The following is a 21,180-nucleotide window of genomic DNA, read 5'->3' on the forward strand; positions in this document are numbered from 1 at the left end:
CCTTGAGTTACTATGGCTGCAATCATAGGATGCTCAACTTGTCAGAATTCATGTGCATGTCAGTACACCCTTTGTTGCTAGGATTTCAGTTCATCTTAACACCTGCCCTGTGTTGAACTATCTGTAACATTCTGCTCAGGAATAAGTAGCTTCAAATGTACTATGCGTGCCTGGTTGAAGGACGTCCAATACCGATGCCACCATGTCATCTGTTGTTGTCTTATCATGTAAAAGTGAAATTTTGTCCATTACCACATCTATTTTATGTTAACTGTGAAAATTCTTGTATCACTAATGTTAAATCACCCATAACGGACCCATTTTCTTCATTAAGTTGAACAGTCTTCTTTCAAAAAGATCCTGTGATCTTTTTCGCCTTTCAGCTTTTCCTACTTAGGGGCCGCCACAGCGGAACAGTCTGCAGAACAATTGGCAGCGGAGTTTTACAGTGTACAGTTGCCAGCCCAGCACCCAGCCTTCCACAAGGCACACACTCACACCTAGGGCCAATTTAGAGTGTCCAATCCACCTATAGCATGTCTTTGGGATGTGGGAGGAAACTAGAGCACCCAGATGAAACCCACACGACCAGAGGGAGGACACATGCAAACTCCGCACAGAAGGCACCCCAGCTGAGAACTGAACCAGAGAACTTCTTGCTGTGAGGTGTCAACGCTAACCGCTGCACCACCGCAGCCACCCTTAGAAAGCTCCTGTGATGACATCCCCAAATGACTAGAATGTCAAAAACACTTCTGTTACATAACAAATAAAATATGTTAAATACATATGATTTTTTATATATTGTTTATAATATCTTCTTGTTTTCCTTTTGGCTTTTCCCGTTAGGAGTCACCACAGCGGAGCAGTCCGCAGAACGATTGACAGTGATATTACATCTTATATTCATAACACAACCTGATATTTTTTAGGTTTATTTTTTGTATGCGTTTATATTTCATATTTTATACTTGTATTTATTAAACAAGTGTATTTTTTTATATATGGATTTAAAATGGTTTTGTAAGGGCACTCCTCAAATAAATTTAATTAAATTATGCATGCATGGTGATGTCATATGTTATGTAGCAGAAAACATTTTTGAAGGTTTACCTTTACAAAGTCGATCCCAATATGGGCGAAATGACTTCCGCGAATACTGAAGTGCGAACGTCTCCAACGTGAAATTCTGCATAAGCGAACGGCAAAACCTCGCCCCTTTTTGACACATGGTAGCACTGATGTGAAGGTGTGGCGCAGCCGGAAATGTCAAAATTCGACATTTGACATTTACAATTTTCCGTGGTTTTGGTTCGCTTAAATGAGTCGATTAAGTGGCTAGTCAATCATGTGTGATAGACGATATAAAGGTAAACTGTTTTTAAAGCACAGGAAAATGATGCAACTTTCAGTTCTGAAGAAGTTCCTAGCATTATGAAATGAAAGTTCTGAACTTGTTGATTAAACTCTGATACTAACCTGGACACGTGTTCTTTTTCTCCTTTTGATACCTGCTTAACTTACCCATGGGTACTGGCTTCCTAGACATGGCTAAGGCTTTTGATTCTATAATCCATGTGATTATTGTACAAACACTGATGATTTGGGTATTCAACTCTTAGAAAGTAAATTGGGTAAACACCTGCCTGAAAAACCAAGAATCCATTATCAAGATCAGAAACAGCACATTATTTGAATGTTTTACTATCAGAAAGGGTACATCCCAAGGTTAAATGATGGGGTCTTTTGTGTGTAATACACTCACGGCCACTATTTCAATGACTGAAACAGTTTAGTTGGAAGAGTTTGCCAATACTGATCCTGACAATATGGATATGCATTTTCCTAACATCTCTTTGGCAACCTTGGTAGATATGGTCATCCTGAGACAATGCAGCAACTGCCTCATGTCCTCCGACAACCTTTTAATCCTTTAAGAAACTAACATAGTTTGTGAAAGATGTACTTACATAACGTCCTTGGAAGCTAAAATTTTGCTTACTAACAAGGTTGTCAAGAACACGTACACTGCATACTACACACATACTGCTCACCACAGACACAAACCTTCTTATGCTGAAGAACTCCTAAGCAATCTAATGGCAACACCTATCCTCAGCAGACATTAAAGCTCATAAAAAAAAGACACCTAACACCACAAATAAGTCTACACCCAATGGTTCCCAAAGTAAAAAGCTCATAAGGCAAGCAAATACTAGGGGATTCTACTGTATGAGACACAGATGCCCCTCTCACCAGGCTGAACAAGAAGGTGACAGTTGCCTAAATGGAGCTAGGATTCATAATATCATACATGCACTCAGTCATATTGGTACCTGTGGTACAGTGACTTATCACAGTCTAGGTCGGTGTAAATGACCACAGACATACCTCACTGGACTATATGAAGAGACATTTCTGAATGTGTCTTAGACAGATACATCCCTTGCACCAAGCAGCATTCTACATTTACCTAGGATGACACCACAGTATGAACAGAAAATGGTTGCTTTTAACAACTGGCTAAGTTTCTGACCACTCCAGGGGGATCCAATATATCCCTCTACATGGGAAGACATGGTTAACAGACCACATTACTCTGCCAAGGATAGTCTGCATCTGTCTCCCTTTGGCTTTTGGATACTAAGTTTTTTCCACCCTTTTAGAGCCTTTTTTAGGCAATATCAAAATAAAACTACCAAACAGCAAAAAGGGTGTTACTGCTCAATACTAGGAACTGGAACAAAAAACTCCACACCCTACAAGATCTCCTCATTCTGGAAGATGCAGACATGTGTGCTGTTACCAAGATTAGAAAGTACTCCAGCAGTGCAAAGTTACAGTGCCTTCCACAAATTTAGATCAACAACAAAACAGATGGGGGCTAAAGGTGGAGGTGTCTCAATTTAAGTTAACAACAAATTCAATTCCAGGTTAGTTAAACAGGATGATTCCCTAGAGTTCATTCACATCCAGGTCTCTATATAGACAAGGTTCTGTACCAAGTCCTCACTGGCTAAAGGTCACTCTATAACGAACAAAGCTCACAACATGTACTTGGACTACTGGAAGCATTCAAACACCCTATTCATTGGAGACTAGCTACCCCTTTATAGACTGGGAAATGTATACTGGCTATAACTCACAGCCACAATGCTTCCTGAACTTTGTGCTGACAAACAAACTGGACCAAATTGCACTGGCTCCAATCAGGTTATCAAAACATACTAGATACTAACCAACATGGGAGAGCATTGCAACCAACCCCCCACGTCACATCCTCATTGCTGAGGTCTGATCACAATCTCCCTCTAAATAAAAATCAACTCGAAATACCCAACTAAACCTGTAACAGTTAGAATTATTCTAACACTAACTACATTCTGTTAAGCGACAGTTTGTCAAAATTCAAGGCTCCCAAAAAACCTAGAGGACACAGCTGCCAATGCAGAACTGTTCACAGAAACCCTGTACAAGCATGCATATGGCTACACTGAGGCTGCCTTATCTACCAGAAGCAAACCCAAATCAAATGCCAAAAGACAAACTCCACTGGTAGAATCCTAATAAAAAAAAGTCATGGCCAAAATCATAAGCCACAACTCTCAGAGACAATAGCCATCTGATTCAGCTAAACAAAAAAACTAAGAGCTCTAATAAGGTCCAACAAGGCCAATTAAGAGGTCAGGATAGCCTCTCAGGTCTAGAACAAATCACAAAGCCTTCTTCAGCTATGTCAGGAACCTTAAAGGTAGCAGACAGCAGTGTGCAGAACCGGTGGCAAATGGCACAAGCTTTACTAACCAGGGTGACACAGCAAACCTTCTAGTTGATACACTTGGCTCCAAATTCACCCCCCACTACCCCTGTGAAATCCATTCTGGCAACCCTCCCCCCATTATCACTAGGGACCATGTCCTGGTAGCACTTGCTAAGGACAAAAACATTGCTTCAGTGGGCCCCCACAATATCCTGGTTGCCTCCTAAATGGCCTCAAACATGACCTAGCGGAATCACTACAGGCACAGTTCAAATACTGCCTCAAAACAGGCTACATACATAGTGAAAGAAGGGCTGCAGTGGTCATCCATCTCCACAAGTGTGGACCATCACCCAACCCTGAGAACTACAGACCTATCAGTCTGACAAAATCTAAAATCCAAAGCCATGGAATGAATTATGGAAATCAACAAGGACACTGGCAACATCCCAGATTGGCTTTGTCAAGGGAAGATCTTGACTACTCAACCTGGCAGACTTTTTCGATTGAGTCACCAAGGCTATGGGTGAAGGAACAACAGCGCACACCACCTACCTTGCCTTGGCCAGAGCTTTAGATAAAATTCCCTACTCAGGTTTTTGTTGACAAACTCTCAGAACTAGGCATCAATACCTATGTAACTCGCTGGATTGCTGGAGAAGTCAGAACTAGTCGGACCACTTCCACCAGGAGATGGGTCACCAGTGAAGTAACCCAGGGCTTTGTGTTACGCCTGCTTCTGCTTGGTGTCTACTTCTCAGAAGTCAAGGCTAATGACAAAGGCCTCTGGCTCACCAAGTTTGTAGATGACTGAATTGGGAGGTACAATAACCCCCCCCTCCCCATGACACCAACATATTACAAGAGGGTTCAGAAACAAATGATTGGTACCAGAGCCATACGTCAAAACTCACCATGAAGAAATGCATTTATAATGCCCTTTGGGAAGTCATCCACCCAAGTTAATTACTCCATTGATAAAACACCTCTAAGAGTTAACCCAGTAGTTAGGGATTTGGGAACATATGTGGATAGTAATTTGGCCTTCAACCAACATGTAGCCAAAGACAGTAAGAAAATCATTCTATGTCTCCCAATTCATCAGTAAGGGTATGGCACCCAAGGAAGTTACAGTACTACTCTACTCCGCCCTTATCAGACCCATCATCAAATACAATGCTCCCTTTGGCACACCCTTACAGGTTTCTCACCTGGTATGAAAACCCTGTCCTACACAAATTGCCTTAAGGCAAAAATGCTTTACTCAATCTCCTACAGGTGAGAAATTATCTTTGCCTGGCATACAAGGCATCCTCAGACCAGGCTATAAGGGACCTCTTGCACATCCACAAAACAAACATTACCAGGAAACAGTAGATCCAAAAGCCTCAACTTAGCCTGTGCCACAAATAAAAGATGTTGAAGAGACCAGTGTGTCTCAAAGGATCCCCATACTATGGCACTGTCTCCCTATCCACATAAAGTGGCATTTATCCTCCCTGACCCTTTTCAAACAAAGCCTTGATCACTGAATGATAAATCATAATTTCACCCCTGGTCTTACTCCCTCATCTCTGATGGACACATGCTGACAGTAAGTTAACTAATCCTAAACCAATATACCCCCCCCCCACACACACACACAAATGCATAATTAAAAATTGGAGTTATACTAAAACTGCTCATAATAGTCAAATATCTATCACTCTGGACACAGGTACCTCTTTGCTGCTCACTCATACACTTATTTAATATATAACAACTCCCCCTTGTAGACTTCCCTCATTAGGCCCTTTGGTGTGTTCCTTTCTAAACATCTGCAGCAACTGGAGACACCACAAAGGTTCCTTACAAAGAAAATTCAGGGTCTTCAAGACCTGTCTTAGGCAGACAGATTGAAATCATTGTCACTTTACCCTGTCATACAGACTGCTCAGAGGCAACCTGTGTCTTGCATACAGAGCTATCCCTGACCCAGCTTTAATGGAAATGCTGCACATTCGCAAGGCAAATGGCACACAGGGCACTCGCTCAAAATACCTTAACCTGGTTATGTGCTATCAGCAGAACTTGCTGAAGAGACAGATTTGTCTCACAGATGTTGCCCCACTTTTGGAACAAGCTTCTATTCATGTTAAGCAAAGCCCCACATGGGCCTGCTTAAGAGTAATTTGGATGATTGGATGAGTAACTGGAAATTTACCCCGGGAGTTCCACATGCACCCCTCTTGACAGGGGCAATATGTGCGGATTTTAGTGTCTGCTTGAACCAGACACCCTTGGGAACACGGGTTGAACTTGGTTAGGCTTGTAAGGGCCCTGGGGCCGTTAACCTAGTAACCTCCTATGATATACATTTAAAGATAAGACATTTACTGTCTTGATTTGGGGAAATGATAGTGCCCACCTCAAAAATTAAGTTGTGCATCAATGGAGCTCTGGAAGGTTATTTTTTAAGCTCCTAATAGTTGAAAACAGAGACTTCCAACAAACTCAGGTTATGCCTTCACAGTCAGAACAAAGGCCCATTTCTCTAGTCTCCTGCAGAGTGGTGCTAGCAGCAGAGAGACGAAAAAAAGAGAGAGAGTGACTGCTACTTGATTTAAGTATATTTTACTGCTATTACCTTTGTGACTGTCTAATCTGCTCTTTTGCCTGTTTTAAGCTTGTTTTTTGCAATTTCATACCTGCACTTTTAAAGTTTGTCTTTTTGTGAATTTATCTGTTGAGGCTGCTCACTCAAGTGCGCTAGCCTGTGTTAAGTAATGACTGTGCATTTTCTGCTGTTTGTATTGTTAAAAAAAAAAAAAAAAAAAAAGACCAAAAAAAATCCTGGTTTCCCACCTTTCCTGACCTAGAATAGTCCCTAATACAGGCATTGCTGTATTCCGGACTTTAGAATAGTTCGTGTGTTGCCCATTTCCTTATTTGGATAGAAGGAAGCTTCTTTGTTCACCAGTGGGAGTGGGGAGCTTAGAGCAGCCCATCTGTCTCTGGAGGAGTGATCTCAGCACAGAATCTTGTAGTTTATTGGCCATTTTGGGCTAATTTCTAGCTCTTTCAAGTCCCCTGTATTAAAACCAGATTTGGCGTGGTTTTGCGCGATTTTGTGCATAGTGCAGCATCGGGCAGCGCCACTTAAACCATTCTCGGCTCCACAAAGTCTACTCTTCACTTTTTCCCTTAGATCTGCTCTCTCTCTCTCTCTTAAAGTAAGGACCCTATTTTCAATCTAAAGCCCTGCACTTGCTCATATAAGCAATTATATAAGTTAGCACTAATAAACTAATAGCACTACATCCTCATATACTCCCTTGGAGTACTCGGCCCCTATTGGTCCTTTTTTTATCAGGAGTTACTTATACTATTCAGGCATGTCCAAAGATCAGTTGCTGATTTCCTCTCCAGTCCAGCTGGTGAATCTGGGAATCTTGAGGCAATGTTACAACTGCCTCATGTACACAGACAACCCTCTCCTCCTCCCAACAAGTACGAGAGATGCAACCATATAGCCAAACTGGAGGCTAAGCTCTCTCAGCTCAGTACTGGCGCAGTAAGGAGGAGAAGGTAACCACACACACCACAAATCCAGTCTCACACACACAGACCTACCACAACAGCAAACCAAACACAAACACACAAAAACATACTCTGAGGCTCTAAATATAAATCTGCCTAATCAGAGACCTCCAAAGCAGACATCCAAGCAACCGCTACCCCAAAACAAAACACGTGTAACATATGCTTCACAAAGTCAGTGTGCCAAAAAGTCACAGCCCTTAATGCTCAACAACACACCTGATACACTTGTAATAGGTGACTATTGTCAGACACACTGACGTCCCACTCACCAGGCTGAACAAGGAGAAGATCACGGTGAGCTGCCTGTCGGGCGCCAGGATCTTCCACATAACACAAGCACTAAGGTCACTCCAAAGCAGGTACAAATATGACTCAGTCATTGTCCATGCTGGTGTGAATGACCCGAGACGTACCTCCCTGGACTACATGAAGAGAGACATAGAGGAGCTCTCTGATCATGTAGCCCAGGCAGGTATGACCCTGACCCTGAGTAGCATCTTACCCTCACCAAGAAAGATGCCACAGTATAAAGACAAAATGATCAATTTTAACAACTGGCTAAAGTTCTGGTGTCATTCAAAGGGGATCCAGTGGCTGTCAGCCTGGGATGACATGCTCGACAATCCACATTGCTTTGCTAGGGATGGCTTGCACCTGTCACCCCTGGGCTTTCGGATACTGGCAAAGGCTCTTGCCACCCCCATAGTGCCTTTTTTAGGCAAGGCTCAAGAGACAAACCCACCTCCATAGACAACACAAGGAAAAAGAAACTAAGGGTAATGCTACTCAACGCCAGAAGTCTAAACCTCAAAATGTAAGCACTCGAAGCCCTACGCAGTATGGAGAATATCAATGTCTGTGCAGTAACAGGGACCTGGTTCAAGGCTCCCGAGAGCACCCCAGCACTACCAGGTTATACCTCATACCATGCTTTTCGGCCCCAAAAACTCAGACCAAACCACAAGGGGGGGGGGGGAGTATCCATATTCATCAAAGATACCCACACCTCCAGGTTAGTGGCACTGCACAAAGCAAAGGAGACCATACATGTGCAACTAACAGCAGGCAAAACTGCTTTTCAGTTTGTAGCCTGCTACAGACCACCCTCCCAAACTCAGAAACCTCACTCAGCTTTCCTGAGAACACTGGAAAATATGAAGGTCTCTCCAAACACCATTATACTGGGCGACTTCAACTACCCAAACATAGACTGGGAGCATTACTCAAGCCCCAACACCCTAGCCCAAAGGTTCCTGGAATTTATAAACTCAAAATGCTAAGGAACAACTAATCACCACTCCCACAAGAGGGGAAAACATACTTGACCTGATCATCACAAACATGGGGACTCTATGCTCCACACCAGAGGTATACCCCTCATTGGTAAGATCGGACCATAAATTAATGTCTCTGGACATTCACATCCTGACCCCACCACCAGCCCAGACAACCACAGTGAAAAACTTCTCAAAAGCAAATTTCACACTTCTCAAAACCGAGGTGAAATCCTTCAAAGCCCCCAGGTCAGTGGAAACTACGGCCCAAACTGCAGAATCCTTTATAAACGCATTCTATGGACACCTACAAGAATGCATGGATCATGCAATCCCAAATAAAACCAAGACTCAATCCTCCAAAGGCAGGCGTCTTGTCTGGTGGACCCCAGCCATAAATAAGCTATACAACAAAAGGAGGAAGCTACTACATGACAGAACAAAATCCGTAAAAGGGAAGGCATCTCTGATCACTACTAGCAAAAAACTACGGTCCCTCATAAAATCATCTAAGGCCAGCTTCGAGAGAAAAATTGCAAAAGGACACCAAAGATAATCACAAGGCCTTTTTTAGTTACGTTAGGAACCTGGGTGGCAACTCCCAGATATGTTCGGAGTTACTCCAAAATGACAAAATACACTGAACCCACAGACTTTGCAAACATCCTGGCAGACAGGTTTAGTGCAAACTCCCCCCCTCCCCCCCAAAAGAGCAATTATTTAGCCCAGCAGAGGGTTGTCTCGCTGACATCTCAGATGCTCAGGTGAGAGCTGCCCTCTCCAAAGCAAAAAACACAGCATCAATGGGACCGGACGGTGTCTCAGGCTGCAGCCTACACGAGCTCCAAGAAGAGCTAGAGCCTCATATAAAGTTACTGTTCAATCTCAGCCTTACTACAGGATATGTACCAAAGGAATGGCGTAGGCAACAGTGGTCCCACTTCACAAAGGTGGTGCCTCAACGGACCCTGGAAACTATCGCCACATAAGCCTGACTAGCCTGATCTGCAAAGCTATGGAGCGGATCATGGAACTCATAAACAAAGACATTGGGGACCTACAGATGCTGGATCCTACCCAATTCGGCTTTGTCAAGGGCAGATCCTGCCTCTTGAACTTGGTCGATTTCTTTGAGACAGTCACCAAGGCCATAGATGAAGGGAAGGTAGTCCACACAGCCTACCTGGACCTCGCAGAAGCCTTCGACACAATACCCCACTCTGGCATCATAAAAAAGCTCTCCAGCTTAAATATCAACCCCTACATCATAAGATGGGTTGCAAACTGGCTCAAGGATAGAACCCACATGGTCAAAATTGTGGGAGCCATGTCAGACTCTAAACCAGTTACAAGTGGTGTCCCACAAGGCTCAGCCCTGGGACCTCTCTTGTTCGGTATATATTTTTCTGAGGTACAAGCCAACACGGGAGGACTATGGCTGACCAAGTTCGCAGATTACTGCAAACTAGGTGCCATAGCAGACTCTCCAGCTGACACAAGCATCCTCCAAAAGGGTCTCACAGAGACGGATAACTGGTGCCAAAGCCATTGCCTAAAACTAAATGCCAAAAAGCGTATAGTCATCCCCTTTGGGAAAAACAAAGTGCCCATAAATTACCACATAGGCAGTAATCCATCAAGTACGCAGGAAGTAATTAGGGACCTGGGGACCCAAGTTGATAGTAATCTCTCCTTTGACAACCATGTTGCCAAAGTGGTTAGAAAGACCTTCTATATAACCCACCTTATCATGAAAGGATTCACATCTAGATCAAGGGAGGTCATTGTGCCCCTTTACTCATCCGGCCCATAATTGAATACAATGCCCCATTTGGGATGTACCTTACCCGACAATGACCTATGCTGCTCGGTTAAAGAAACTCCAGCTCTACTCAGTTGCATACCGCCTACTTAGAGGCAATCTGTGCCCGACGTATAAAGCCATGTCCAACCCAGAACTAATGGACATGCTCCACCTCAAAATCTAAACCCCTTAGAACTACTCATTTGAGGGACTTTAACCTCAACACAGAAATTAATAGGACATGCTGGAGAGACAGATTTATAACCCAGAGGCTCCCAGCACTTTGGAATAGGATCCCAGTCCAAGTCAGGCAGAGCCCCTCACTGACTCTCTTCAAGAGGAATCTTGACGAGTGGATGGGAGATCGTAGGTTTACCCCGGGGATCACTTCTGTGTCACTACTAGACAGAGGCACAGTAACTAAAAAAGGGCACAGTAAAACTCATTTAAAAGGGTGGCGAAAGCCAAACACACTCTGGCTAGGCTTGTAAATGCCCTAGGGCAGATAGCCTAGTATCAACCTATAAACCTATGAACCTACAGGCAATTAAAGGGAGATCTATGCCTGGTATACAAGGCACTGTCGGACCCCATGCTGATGGATCTCTTCCTGCACATCTGCAAAACAAACAGTGCCATAATTACCAATACTAAAGACTTAACCCTTGCCTTTGATATAAATACAACCTGCTAGAGAGACAGGTATGCATCCCAGAGACTAACCTTTTTCTGCAACAGGCTCCCCAGCCATATAAAGCACAATTCCACCCTAACCCAATTCAAGTGTAACTTGGACAATTTGATGGGGAGCAGGAAATTCATCCCTGGTTCAGCACCTATGTCTCTAATGGACACAGGCAGCCTGTAAATGGTTCTTCTCCCAGCTTGTAAATATTTCACCTCCCAAGCCCCTGCTTACACTTAGCAGGGGTACCAGAACACGTCAGAGATTTGGGAGGCATGGCAAGGCTTAAAAAGGCCCTAATGGTCGATAGCCTAGTACACACCTATAAACCTATAAGTATTACTCAAGAAATATGACAAACTGACATTTATTCATTCCAGGTCTTAAACTCGACTTTATAAGCCACAATAAACACAGTAAATATTAAATTTTATAACATTTTATAAACTGACCATCTTAGTAATGACTCAAGCTACACATATACTGTCAGCAGCATTACATTAATTCACTTGTGCACTTACATATGAGGCTAAGCAGTTGCGTCTCTACGACTTGGCTATTGAGAATTGTGAAATTATGACAAAGCAAATCATACATGAACATTTAATATATTTTTAGCTATACTAGACAGAGATGAAGTATCTGTGCAGTTGTGTTGCCCTTCATGCAACCTTTAAAGATAAGGTTCAAAGGTTAATCTTACCTTTCCCATCTCATTCAAATAATGCACCAATAGATAAATCTTCCTGAATAATGGGTAGACTGGGTTGAGTAAGATTTGTTTTAAAATTGCAGACTGTATGCGATTCACAGACGTTAGCAAAGACCTTTTACTTTGTTTAGCATTTTTTTTGTAACTGTTTTAATTGTTATGGGTTTGCAGTGGGACAGCAGTGCGGAGCTCCAAGGCTTGATGCCAGGACAGTTTAGTGCAGTTAACAATGAGGATAAAGATAATATGTCAATCATTTATTGAAACTGATGTGGAAATGTGTTTTGCATCTTAGATTTGTGTAGATTTAATGGGTCAATATCTAACAGCATGTATGTATCACGGTTTTGGAATTATTAATGTAAACTAAAAACATTAAGACTCCTAGAGACTTCACTGGAATAATCCCAGAGAAACACTTGGAGGAGTTACTAGGATTTAATGAGTTGGTATACGATTGGCTATGATCATGTCATAAACAGTCACATTTCAGACAGTGCAACCAATAGTTGCTTAAGATTCCCTTCCAGTAGTACTAAGCCTTTCAGTTCAACAATAACCAAACTAAGACAGGTCAAGTGCTTACAATAGCAATGCTACTAAGCTTTATACCCAGCTTCCCGTTCCTCCTAGTCAGGTCATACATACATACTTCCCTGTCCTGTCCCCACTATTATTTCCATCAATAAATGGGCAGGAAAAAAAAATCTATCATCACAGGTTACAAGAAGCTACACATCATATGAAATGATAAGTGAAATTGCTGTTGGGTACATTAAAGAAAGTCTACTAAATAAAACAAGCTTGTTTCAATTTTAAATGCTATAAAGAAAGAACAAGTGTATACTCAGGAATGAAGAAAAAACGGATTAAACTCAAGGAGTGCACTGAAATATTAATGTACACAAACGAACATCAATGAGAATTTCCAGCCCTACAGGTGAAAGAGGGCAACTTGTTTAAACATGTTCCAGTTTCTCGATCACAATGTCAAACTGTTACATTTACTGTACATATTTTCAATCATACAAGAAACACACATTTGGTAATTGCAACAGTTAACATTCTCTTGGCAGCAGTTTAATTGTAAAGTGATTTTTGTTCAGAACAAAACAGTATTTTGCTTTTAAAAAGGCTCGCAAACCATATTTTTCTATTAACCGGGTGAGGCGGACTGGTCGTGATACCTTTTTCTAGCATAAACCTTAGCCTCAACCATTAAAGTCAGCATCTATGTAGATATACGGACGAGGAATTAAGAGCAGATTTTATATAACTTTAGTCATCTGCTCGTGAAGTCTACACAAAACATACGCCATAGGTAGTAACTCTTAAGTTTTAAGAGATTCTCTCATACCTTTGTGACAATGGGACAAAAAATAAGCCCTTGCTGTCAGGTTGTCCTTATCAAATCTGTCAATGGAGATGGTGGGGTATTCCCGCATACGACCCTGAAAGGAACTCATCTTCCCAAAGTCAGATAACTTTTTTTTCTAAATGTTCACTACATCAGCCTTTAACAACAAAAGCAATCATATTTTAATAAACTGCTCTAGACTTCCCTGCAAATAACCTCGCCCGGCATAATAACAACCAATAGGCTTACACGCTGCGGCTTCCTGTATGGAAAGCGTCATACGATGGTTAAGGTGGAGCCGTAGTTTATAACGCTGTGTATTTGCTTGTTATGTTTTGTTACTACGTTAACTATTGCTTGTAGTTTTGAGAGGGTATATTGTTGACTGTAGCTTACAGATTAGTACCTCGCAGGATGCGCAGTAGCAAATACCGCCCCGTCACGCCCCCCGTCTACTATGCAACTCACAAGGAGATGTTATAGTACCGCCCGCGAGGTACTAATCTGCAAGATAAACGAAAACAGTACTTTATGCACAAAATAGTACTTTATGGTTATTATAGTACTATTTACTAAAGTTTAAAGCATGAGCCAGTTAAAGCTCTAAAAGCAAATGATACACATCATATACGCTCCGAAACGGCTATTCCTCCTCGGTGTAGCAATAAAATACGACTCATTCAGTGGGGTAGAAGAACGCGTCAGGCACAAGCACCCGAGAACACATACTATAATACTATACAATAATACATTCACTGGGATCGAGAGGCGTGATAAGCAGGCAAGCTTTTAAGAAAAAGTAACGGATCGGTGCGCTTCTACTTAGACCCTTTAAAGAAGCATATACCCCTATTTACTAAAGTCATGTACTGGTGGTGCAGGAAGCTCCCGATCTGTAGGCTAGTGCAACACTTGACAGTATCCACGACGACGTTGGTGGATTGGTATCAGTTTCTTAGAGATGTGTGCAGCTGGACACTTCTGCAGGACCCCCTTCTACTAGGTGGTCCAGGTGTTGAAGTCCAAATAGATGAATGCCTCCTTGTGAAGGCTAAATATAATCGCGGACGAGTCTTGGGCAAAATGGACTGTTGGGTCTTTGGTATATATGACTGTTCAACTAGATGTGGCTTCCTTACATTTGTTGAGCGACGAGATGCGGCTACCTTACTCCCAATCATAAGGAAGCATGTGTTGCCTGGTTCTGTGATTGTGTCCGACGAGTGGGCTGCATATAGGGGAATTTCTCAACTGTCGGCAATGCAATATACTCACCTCACTGTGAATCACAGTAAAAACTTTGCAGACCCTACAACAGGTGCACACACTAATGCAGTTGAGGGGATGTGGTCACGTTGTAAAAAGCAGCTGAAGCAAATGAACGGGATACTAAGACATATGGTGGACAGCCACCTGGATGAATTCATTTGGCGTGAAAAGTATGGCCGGCAAAGCAATGACTTGTTCCTGTGCCTCCTGGATCATATCAGAGAGTACCAGGAGGCGCACCGGGAAGAGCTGGGTGCCCGTAGTGTATTGCTGTGATGTTACTGTAGTGTAATTGCTCTGTGATTTGTGTGAATAAAATGGGATATTGCTGTGATGTTACTGTAGTGTAATTGCTTGGTGATTTGTGTCAATAAAATGGGGTATTTGCTGTGTGATTTGTCAATAAAATGGCTATAAAGTATAATTGCTGTGTGATTTGTCAATAAAATGGCTGTAAACTAAACAAGTTGTAAAAGAGTTCTTAATAGATGATTAATGAAGGAATGGTTGTTATCTGTACTAGTTTCGGTAATCGGGTGCTATTCAAAAAGCGCAAGTTGTAAAAGAGTTCTTAATAGATGATTAATGAAGGAATGGTTCTTATCTGTACTAGTTTCGGTAATCGGGTTCTATTCAAAAAGCGCTGTTTTCGGTTATTGGGTGCTTGTGTATAAACCACTATTTTCACTAGGTTAATGAATGTAGCAAGGTCGCGCTATCAACTGCAATAATAATAACTGCGCTATTAGTACATGTTATAAACCATTAAGAACCATTATCAAGGGAAACATTATCAAGTGGAAATAGTAATGTACCGATAAAATAGCATGTGCTGGTCCTGGTACATATTGTAACAACAGCTTTTTTTTATCAAGTGGAAATAGTAATTTACCGATAAAATAGCATGTGCTGGTCCTGGTGCATATTGTAACAACAGTTTTTTTTTTACTAGTTTCGTTAATCGGGTGCTATTCTAAATGCGCTGGTTAATGTTTTGTCTTACTTGGTGAATGTATGTAGCAATGTATGTAGCAAGGCCACGCTATTCAAAAAGCGCTGTTGTAACATGCTGGATTTTATCGGTATATTACTTTTTTCACTTGATAATGTTTCCCTTGATAATCTATATATCCAGATCGCTCTACTCAGACCAGCAGATGTTACATATTGTAACAACAGCTTTTTTGTACTAGTTTCGGTAATCGGGTGCTATTCAAATTGCGCTGGTTAATGTATTGTAGTACTTGGTGAATGTATGCAGCAATGTATGTAGCAAGGTATATTACTGTTTTCACTTGATAATGTTGCCCTTGATAATCTATATATCCAGATCGCAATGTTGCTTTAGTTGTCATGTCAATCAGTGGTCACGCCCACAGGCGACTGCCAATCACAGAAGACACGCCCAAGACACGCCCAAAGCTGCGCAGTACCGCCCGCGAGGTACTAATCTGTAAGATAACCAAATCGTGAACTACTGTTGTATTTTGTATAGATTTCGTTTACTTCAGAAAATGTATGTTAATTCGCGTTTTCTTATGAAGAAAAAGGTTGCAGCTTTGTATTAGAACATTACCCCACCGTGATTTTTGCGCAGGAATAGGCGTCGCTTACATGATTGACAGGCCTGAGTGACAAGCCAAGCAGATTATACAGTGCCATGGTGAACGTCAATTATTTTCTCCATTTACAAGTGCACCGTCGAAAGCACCGCGTGTCATGGGTGTCTGACTTGCTTTGTCACTTTGTATTTAACCACATTAGGGTTACCACCTGTCCCACTTTGCGAGGGACAGTCCCTCTTTGTGTCCTGACAAAAAATTGTAAAAATGGCAAATGTCCTGAGATTTTAGGACAAAATTATTTCCTATACTTTATGTAATAGTTGCATAAAACAGTTATTCTGTATCTAAAATACCTAAATGTTATAAGAAACAGAATAAGCAACTAAAATGCTACAAAAATAAGCTTTTATTTAGGCAAAAAAGTTAAGTTCTAACCTTTGTACTGACCGTGGGTATGTGTCGGCCTGTAAAATCTGATGTTTGTACCAAAAATGTCCCACTTTGGCCATTTGAAAAGGTGGCAAACCTAAACCACATTATGTGGCACATACTGTGTAGGGTAAGAAGGGCAGTATGTAGGCAGTATCCACAAGTTCCCGTTTGCAGTCCATACCCATAACCCATGCACCTTTCTTTGGTATAATATGCAGTAATTGCTTTTACAGGGGGCAAACCCCCTCCCCTACCTTTCTTTAAACATTTTTTTTTTACTGGAGATAAAGCAACAAGCAATATTCAGAAGTGGGACAATAAATACATGCAATAAAAAAGACCTCCCAGAATGGTCGCTAACTGCAACCCCACACCTTTACAGAATAGGAATTTTAAGTCTGTGTAATAATAGGTTCTATACATGTAGCATTTTATGTGTCCGCCCCCTCCCCTTTAAAGGATTGTAATTCTCAGTGTAATACTTTTGTTTAAATGCAGCATATTCTGTGTTTGTTGTAATAGGTAAAAAATCTGTTTGGGTAGGTATACCATTTGTAACTACACATTCTACCAAATTATTTAGTGTAACATGTAATATATTGAAGCTTTTGATCAATGGAAATTGGAAATCTTGGCACAAGCAAATAAGGGAGAAAAGGCTTTGTATTGAAATAATTACAAAGCTTACCATGCTCATTTCTGTGAAGTTTTCCCAAGTTTATTCAAAGCAGTTTTCAAAATAAATTCATGCGGAGAGTGCTGGGCGGGGTTTGGGCGGTCCTTGCTACTGCGCATCTGGTGGGGAAATGTTCTAATACAAAACCAAGGTTCCTGTTAATAGTACTAATATTTTAAAACTGTCCCTGACTTTATAAGAGCTGTGGTGGCCTTTCCACCGCAATGAATTTGTGCAGCAATACTGTAAACGTTCAGCCAGTAAGTATAAATACATTCCGTTATTAAAATGTTTTATTTGTAATATAACATTCGTTTGTACTGTTTTCGAGAATACTTTGAAAATAATGTTATGTGATGAAATATCAGAACATCATCATGTCTATTCTTTTATGTTATTTTACAGGGCTAAATAGGTTCATAAATAAGTTCTAGGCTAGCTGCCTTTGCTACCACTTTTTAGCCTAGCAGGTGTCCTTTTTGTTCTTGAATTAACCCATCCCATTTGGTTAGAGAGTGCCTTGCCCATCCCATGGCTGATAATTATATAGTAACCCTAATGAGAATAACTGGGATTAGCGGTGCAGCCAGAAATGTACATTTTCTACTCAAACCTAATGCACCCACAACCCACCTATCACTTAAAGAATGTAGTAAACCCTTAAAAATGCTACCCCAATATATTATATATATATATATATATATATATATATATATATATATATATATATATATATATTATATATATAGGTTCATAGGTTCATACTAGGCTATCTGCCCGAGGGCATTTACAAGCCTAGCCCATAGTTTTGTGGCTTACGCCACCCCTTTAGTATGGGGAACTATACCCATTATTTTGCTGTGCCTCTGTCGAGCAGTGACACTGAGGTAATCCCTGGGGTATATCTGCGATCTCCCATCCATTGGTCAAGATTTCTCTTGAACAAGGCCAGCGAGGTGCTCTGCCTCACATATACCGGGATTTTATTCCACAGCATAGGGAGTCTTTGGGTGATGAATCTATCCCTCCAGCACGTCCTATTAATAGCCGTGTCGAGGTTTAAGTCTCCGCCCTTGTGGCTCTGACGGATCTAGATTTTTGAGGTGAAGCATATTCATCAAATCTGGGTTTGACATGGCCTTGTATGTTAGGCAAAGGTCACCTCTGAGCAAGCGGTGGCGACTGAATAGAGCTGGAGTTCTTTCAGTCGGGCAGCATAGGACAGATGTTTGAGACCCTTTATCCTTTTGGTGAGGAACTTTTGTGGCCTCTCCAGCTGCTGCAAGTGTCGGGTCAGATACATTCGAATGGGGCACTGTACTCAATCATTGGTCTGATGAGTGATGAGTATAGGGAGACTATGACCTCCCTTGATCTAGATGAGAATCCCTTCATGATAAGGTGGGCAATGTAGAAGGTCTTCCTAACTACTTTAGCTACATGGGTGTCGAATGACAGACTACTATCAACCTGGGTCCCCAGGTCCCTGATAACTTCTTCTGTGCTCAGTGGATTGCCACCTATTTGGTAGCTAGGGGTAACCTTGTTTTTCCCGAAGGGTATGACTATGCATTTTTTGGCATTTAACTTTAGGCCATGGCTCTGGCACCAGTTATCCGTTTCTGTGAGACCCTTCTGAAGGATATCTGTGTCAGATGTGTTTTCTACTATGGCGCCCAGTTTGCAGTCATCTGCAAACTTTGTCAGCCATAACCCTCCTGTGTTTGCTTGTACTTCGGAAAAGTAGATGCCAAACAAGAGTGGGCCCAGGACTGAGCCCTGTGGTACACCACTTGTGACAGGCTTTGAGTCTGACATGGCGCCAGCAACTCTGACCCTGTGGGTTCTGTCACTCAGCCAGTTTGCAACCCATCTTGTGATGTATGGGTTAACATTTAAGCTGATGAGTTTTTCAATGATACCCGAGTGGGGTATTGTATCGAAGGCCTTCACCAGATCGAGGTAGGCTGTATGGACTGCCTTTCCCTCATCAATGGCTTTGGTGACTGTTTCAAAAGTCAACCAAGTTTAGAAGGCATGATCTGCCTTTGACAAAGCCAAACTGGGATGGATCCAAAGTCTGCAAATTCCCTTTGTCTTTATTTATGAGGTCCATTATGATCCTCTCCATGGCTTTGCAGATAAGGCTTGTCAAGCTAATGGGCCGGTAATTTCCAGGGTCGGTGGAGGCACCGCCTTTGTGAAGTGGGACCACAGTTGCAGTGCGCCACTCCTGAGTACGTATCCAGAGGTAAGACTACGATTAAACAGCTGTCCTAGCTGTGGGTTTAATTCCTCGTTGAGTTCGTGGAGCACACAGCCGGGGACACCATCAGGTCCCATGGATGCTGTGTTTTGCTTTGGAGAGAGCAGTTCTCACTTGGGCGTTGGAGATGTTTGGGGGCTGCAATCGCTTGGTATAGATATCTCTCCTTTTGGGGAGGGGAGAAGTTTGCACTGAACCTGTCAGCCAGTATGTTGGCAATGTCTGTAGGATCAGTAATCTTCACATCATTTTGAACTAGTTCTGAGCATATCTGGGAGTTTCCTTCCAGGTTTCTAACATAGCTAAAGAAGGCCTTATGATTGTCTTTTGAGTCTTTAGCTATTTTTCTCTCAAAATTTGCTTTGGATGATTTTATGAGAGCTCTTAGTTTTTTACTTATAGTGATCAAGGGTGTCTTACCTTTTAAGGATTTTGCTCTATCTTGTAGTAGCTTCCTCCTTTTGTTGTAGAGTTTGTTTATGGCTGGGGTCCACCTTCACAGCAAAGTGTAGCAGAGTCTGGATGAGCCTTTCTGGTAATATTATATATTATATATTATATATATATATATATATATATATATATATATATATATATATATATAAAAAACACCTTTTTATGGGAATAAATGGTAAGAGTTGAAATATATATAATATATATATAATATATATATATATATTATATATATATATATATATATATATATATATATATATATATATATATATATAATATATTATATATATATTATATATATTTCAACTCTTACCATTTATTCCCATAAAAAGGTGTTTTTAGAGGTGTATTCCTTTCATACAAGCATTCGTTGTATACATCTATACCATCAATATTAGTTTGCACTGTTTTAAACATTCTGTCCTTTTGAGTGTTGAAGTTTTCAAGAGATGCTCAGAATAAAATATACTCATTCGAGTACACTAAGTATACCTAGCTACGCCCTTGACTGGGATCATGCCACACATAATTTGAGGGAATCTATGCATAGGATAAAGCATTTAGAAACTGCCTCTGTCCATTTACTACTTCAGAGGGCAGTTGTGGGGTAAATTTTCTGTTTCCCATCAATAGATCCAAGTTGCACTTGAATATAGACTGGGATGAATTTTGTTTTATGTGGATTGGAAGTTTGTTCCAGAGCAGCAGTATCCGTTCCAGGATATACCTGTCCCTCCAAACCGTTCTGTTGATGATGCAGAAGATCCCAATAATGAGTATTTCTGATGCCATTTGACTTGCTGATGTGTAGTAAATCCATCAGTGCTGGGTCAGAAGATATTTCTCATGTTGTTTGACTTGCTGATGTGCAGTAAGTCCATCAGTACCGGATCAGAGAATGCCTTGTATGCCAGACACAGGTCACCTCTTAGCAGTCTGTAGGATACTGAGTACAGTGATGGGTTTTGAGTCAGTCCATGTTTAGGCCTTGTATCCTTTTAGTAAGGTATCTCTGTGGTTATTACAGTTATTGCATGTGTCTGAACAGCTGCATGCTAGAAGGGGCATTATACTGAATGATTGGCCTAGTGAGGGCTAAGTAAAGGAGGAGAATGACATCCATAAATCTTGACACGGTCCCTTTATTTATAAGCTATGCAATGTAGAAGGACTTTCTTATAACAGTGGATACATGTAGGTCAAAAATTAGGTCACTGTCCACATAAGTTCTCAAATCTCAAACTACTAGGTTAACTCTTAGGGGCATATTGTCAATGTGGTAGTTCCCTGGGGTAGATGATTCCCCAAAGGATGCAATAATGCATTTTTGGCATTTAGTTTC

General features: G+C 41.5%; 1 protein-coding gene across 2 annotated transcripts in view; it reads right to left on the reverse strand.

The window, feature by feature from the left end:
• The window catches only part of LOC122815653 (protein artemis-like), a 934,783-nt gene that overhangs the window by 843,475 nt on the left and 70,128 nt on the right, over positions 1-21,180 (reverse strand). The window contains exon 1 of one of the 2 annotated variants that reach the window (XM_044088334.1): positions 13,175-13,447. The exons of the other annotated variant lie outside the window; for it this stretch is intronic. Within the exon in view, the coding sequence (XP_043944269.1) occupies positions 13,175-13,283 (109 nt within the window). The 5' untranslated portion in view covers positions 13,284-13,447. Of the gene's footprint in view, positions 1-13,174; positions 13,448-21,180 lie in introns of those variants that run through there. 2 annotated transcript variants of the gene reach the window in all.

This window comes from Protopterus annectens, chromosome 11.part0 (assembly GCF_019279795.1).
Source record: "Protopterus annectens isolate FY-2018-M chromosome 11.part0, PAN1.0, whole genome shotgun sequence".
NCBI lineage: Eukaryota > Metazoa > Chordata > Ceratodontiformes > Protopteridae > Protopterus > Protopterus annectens.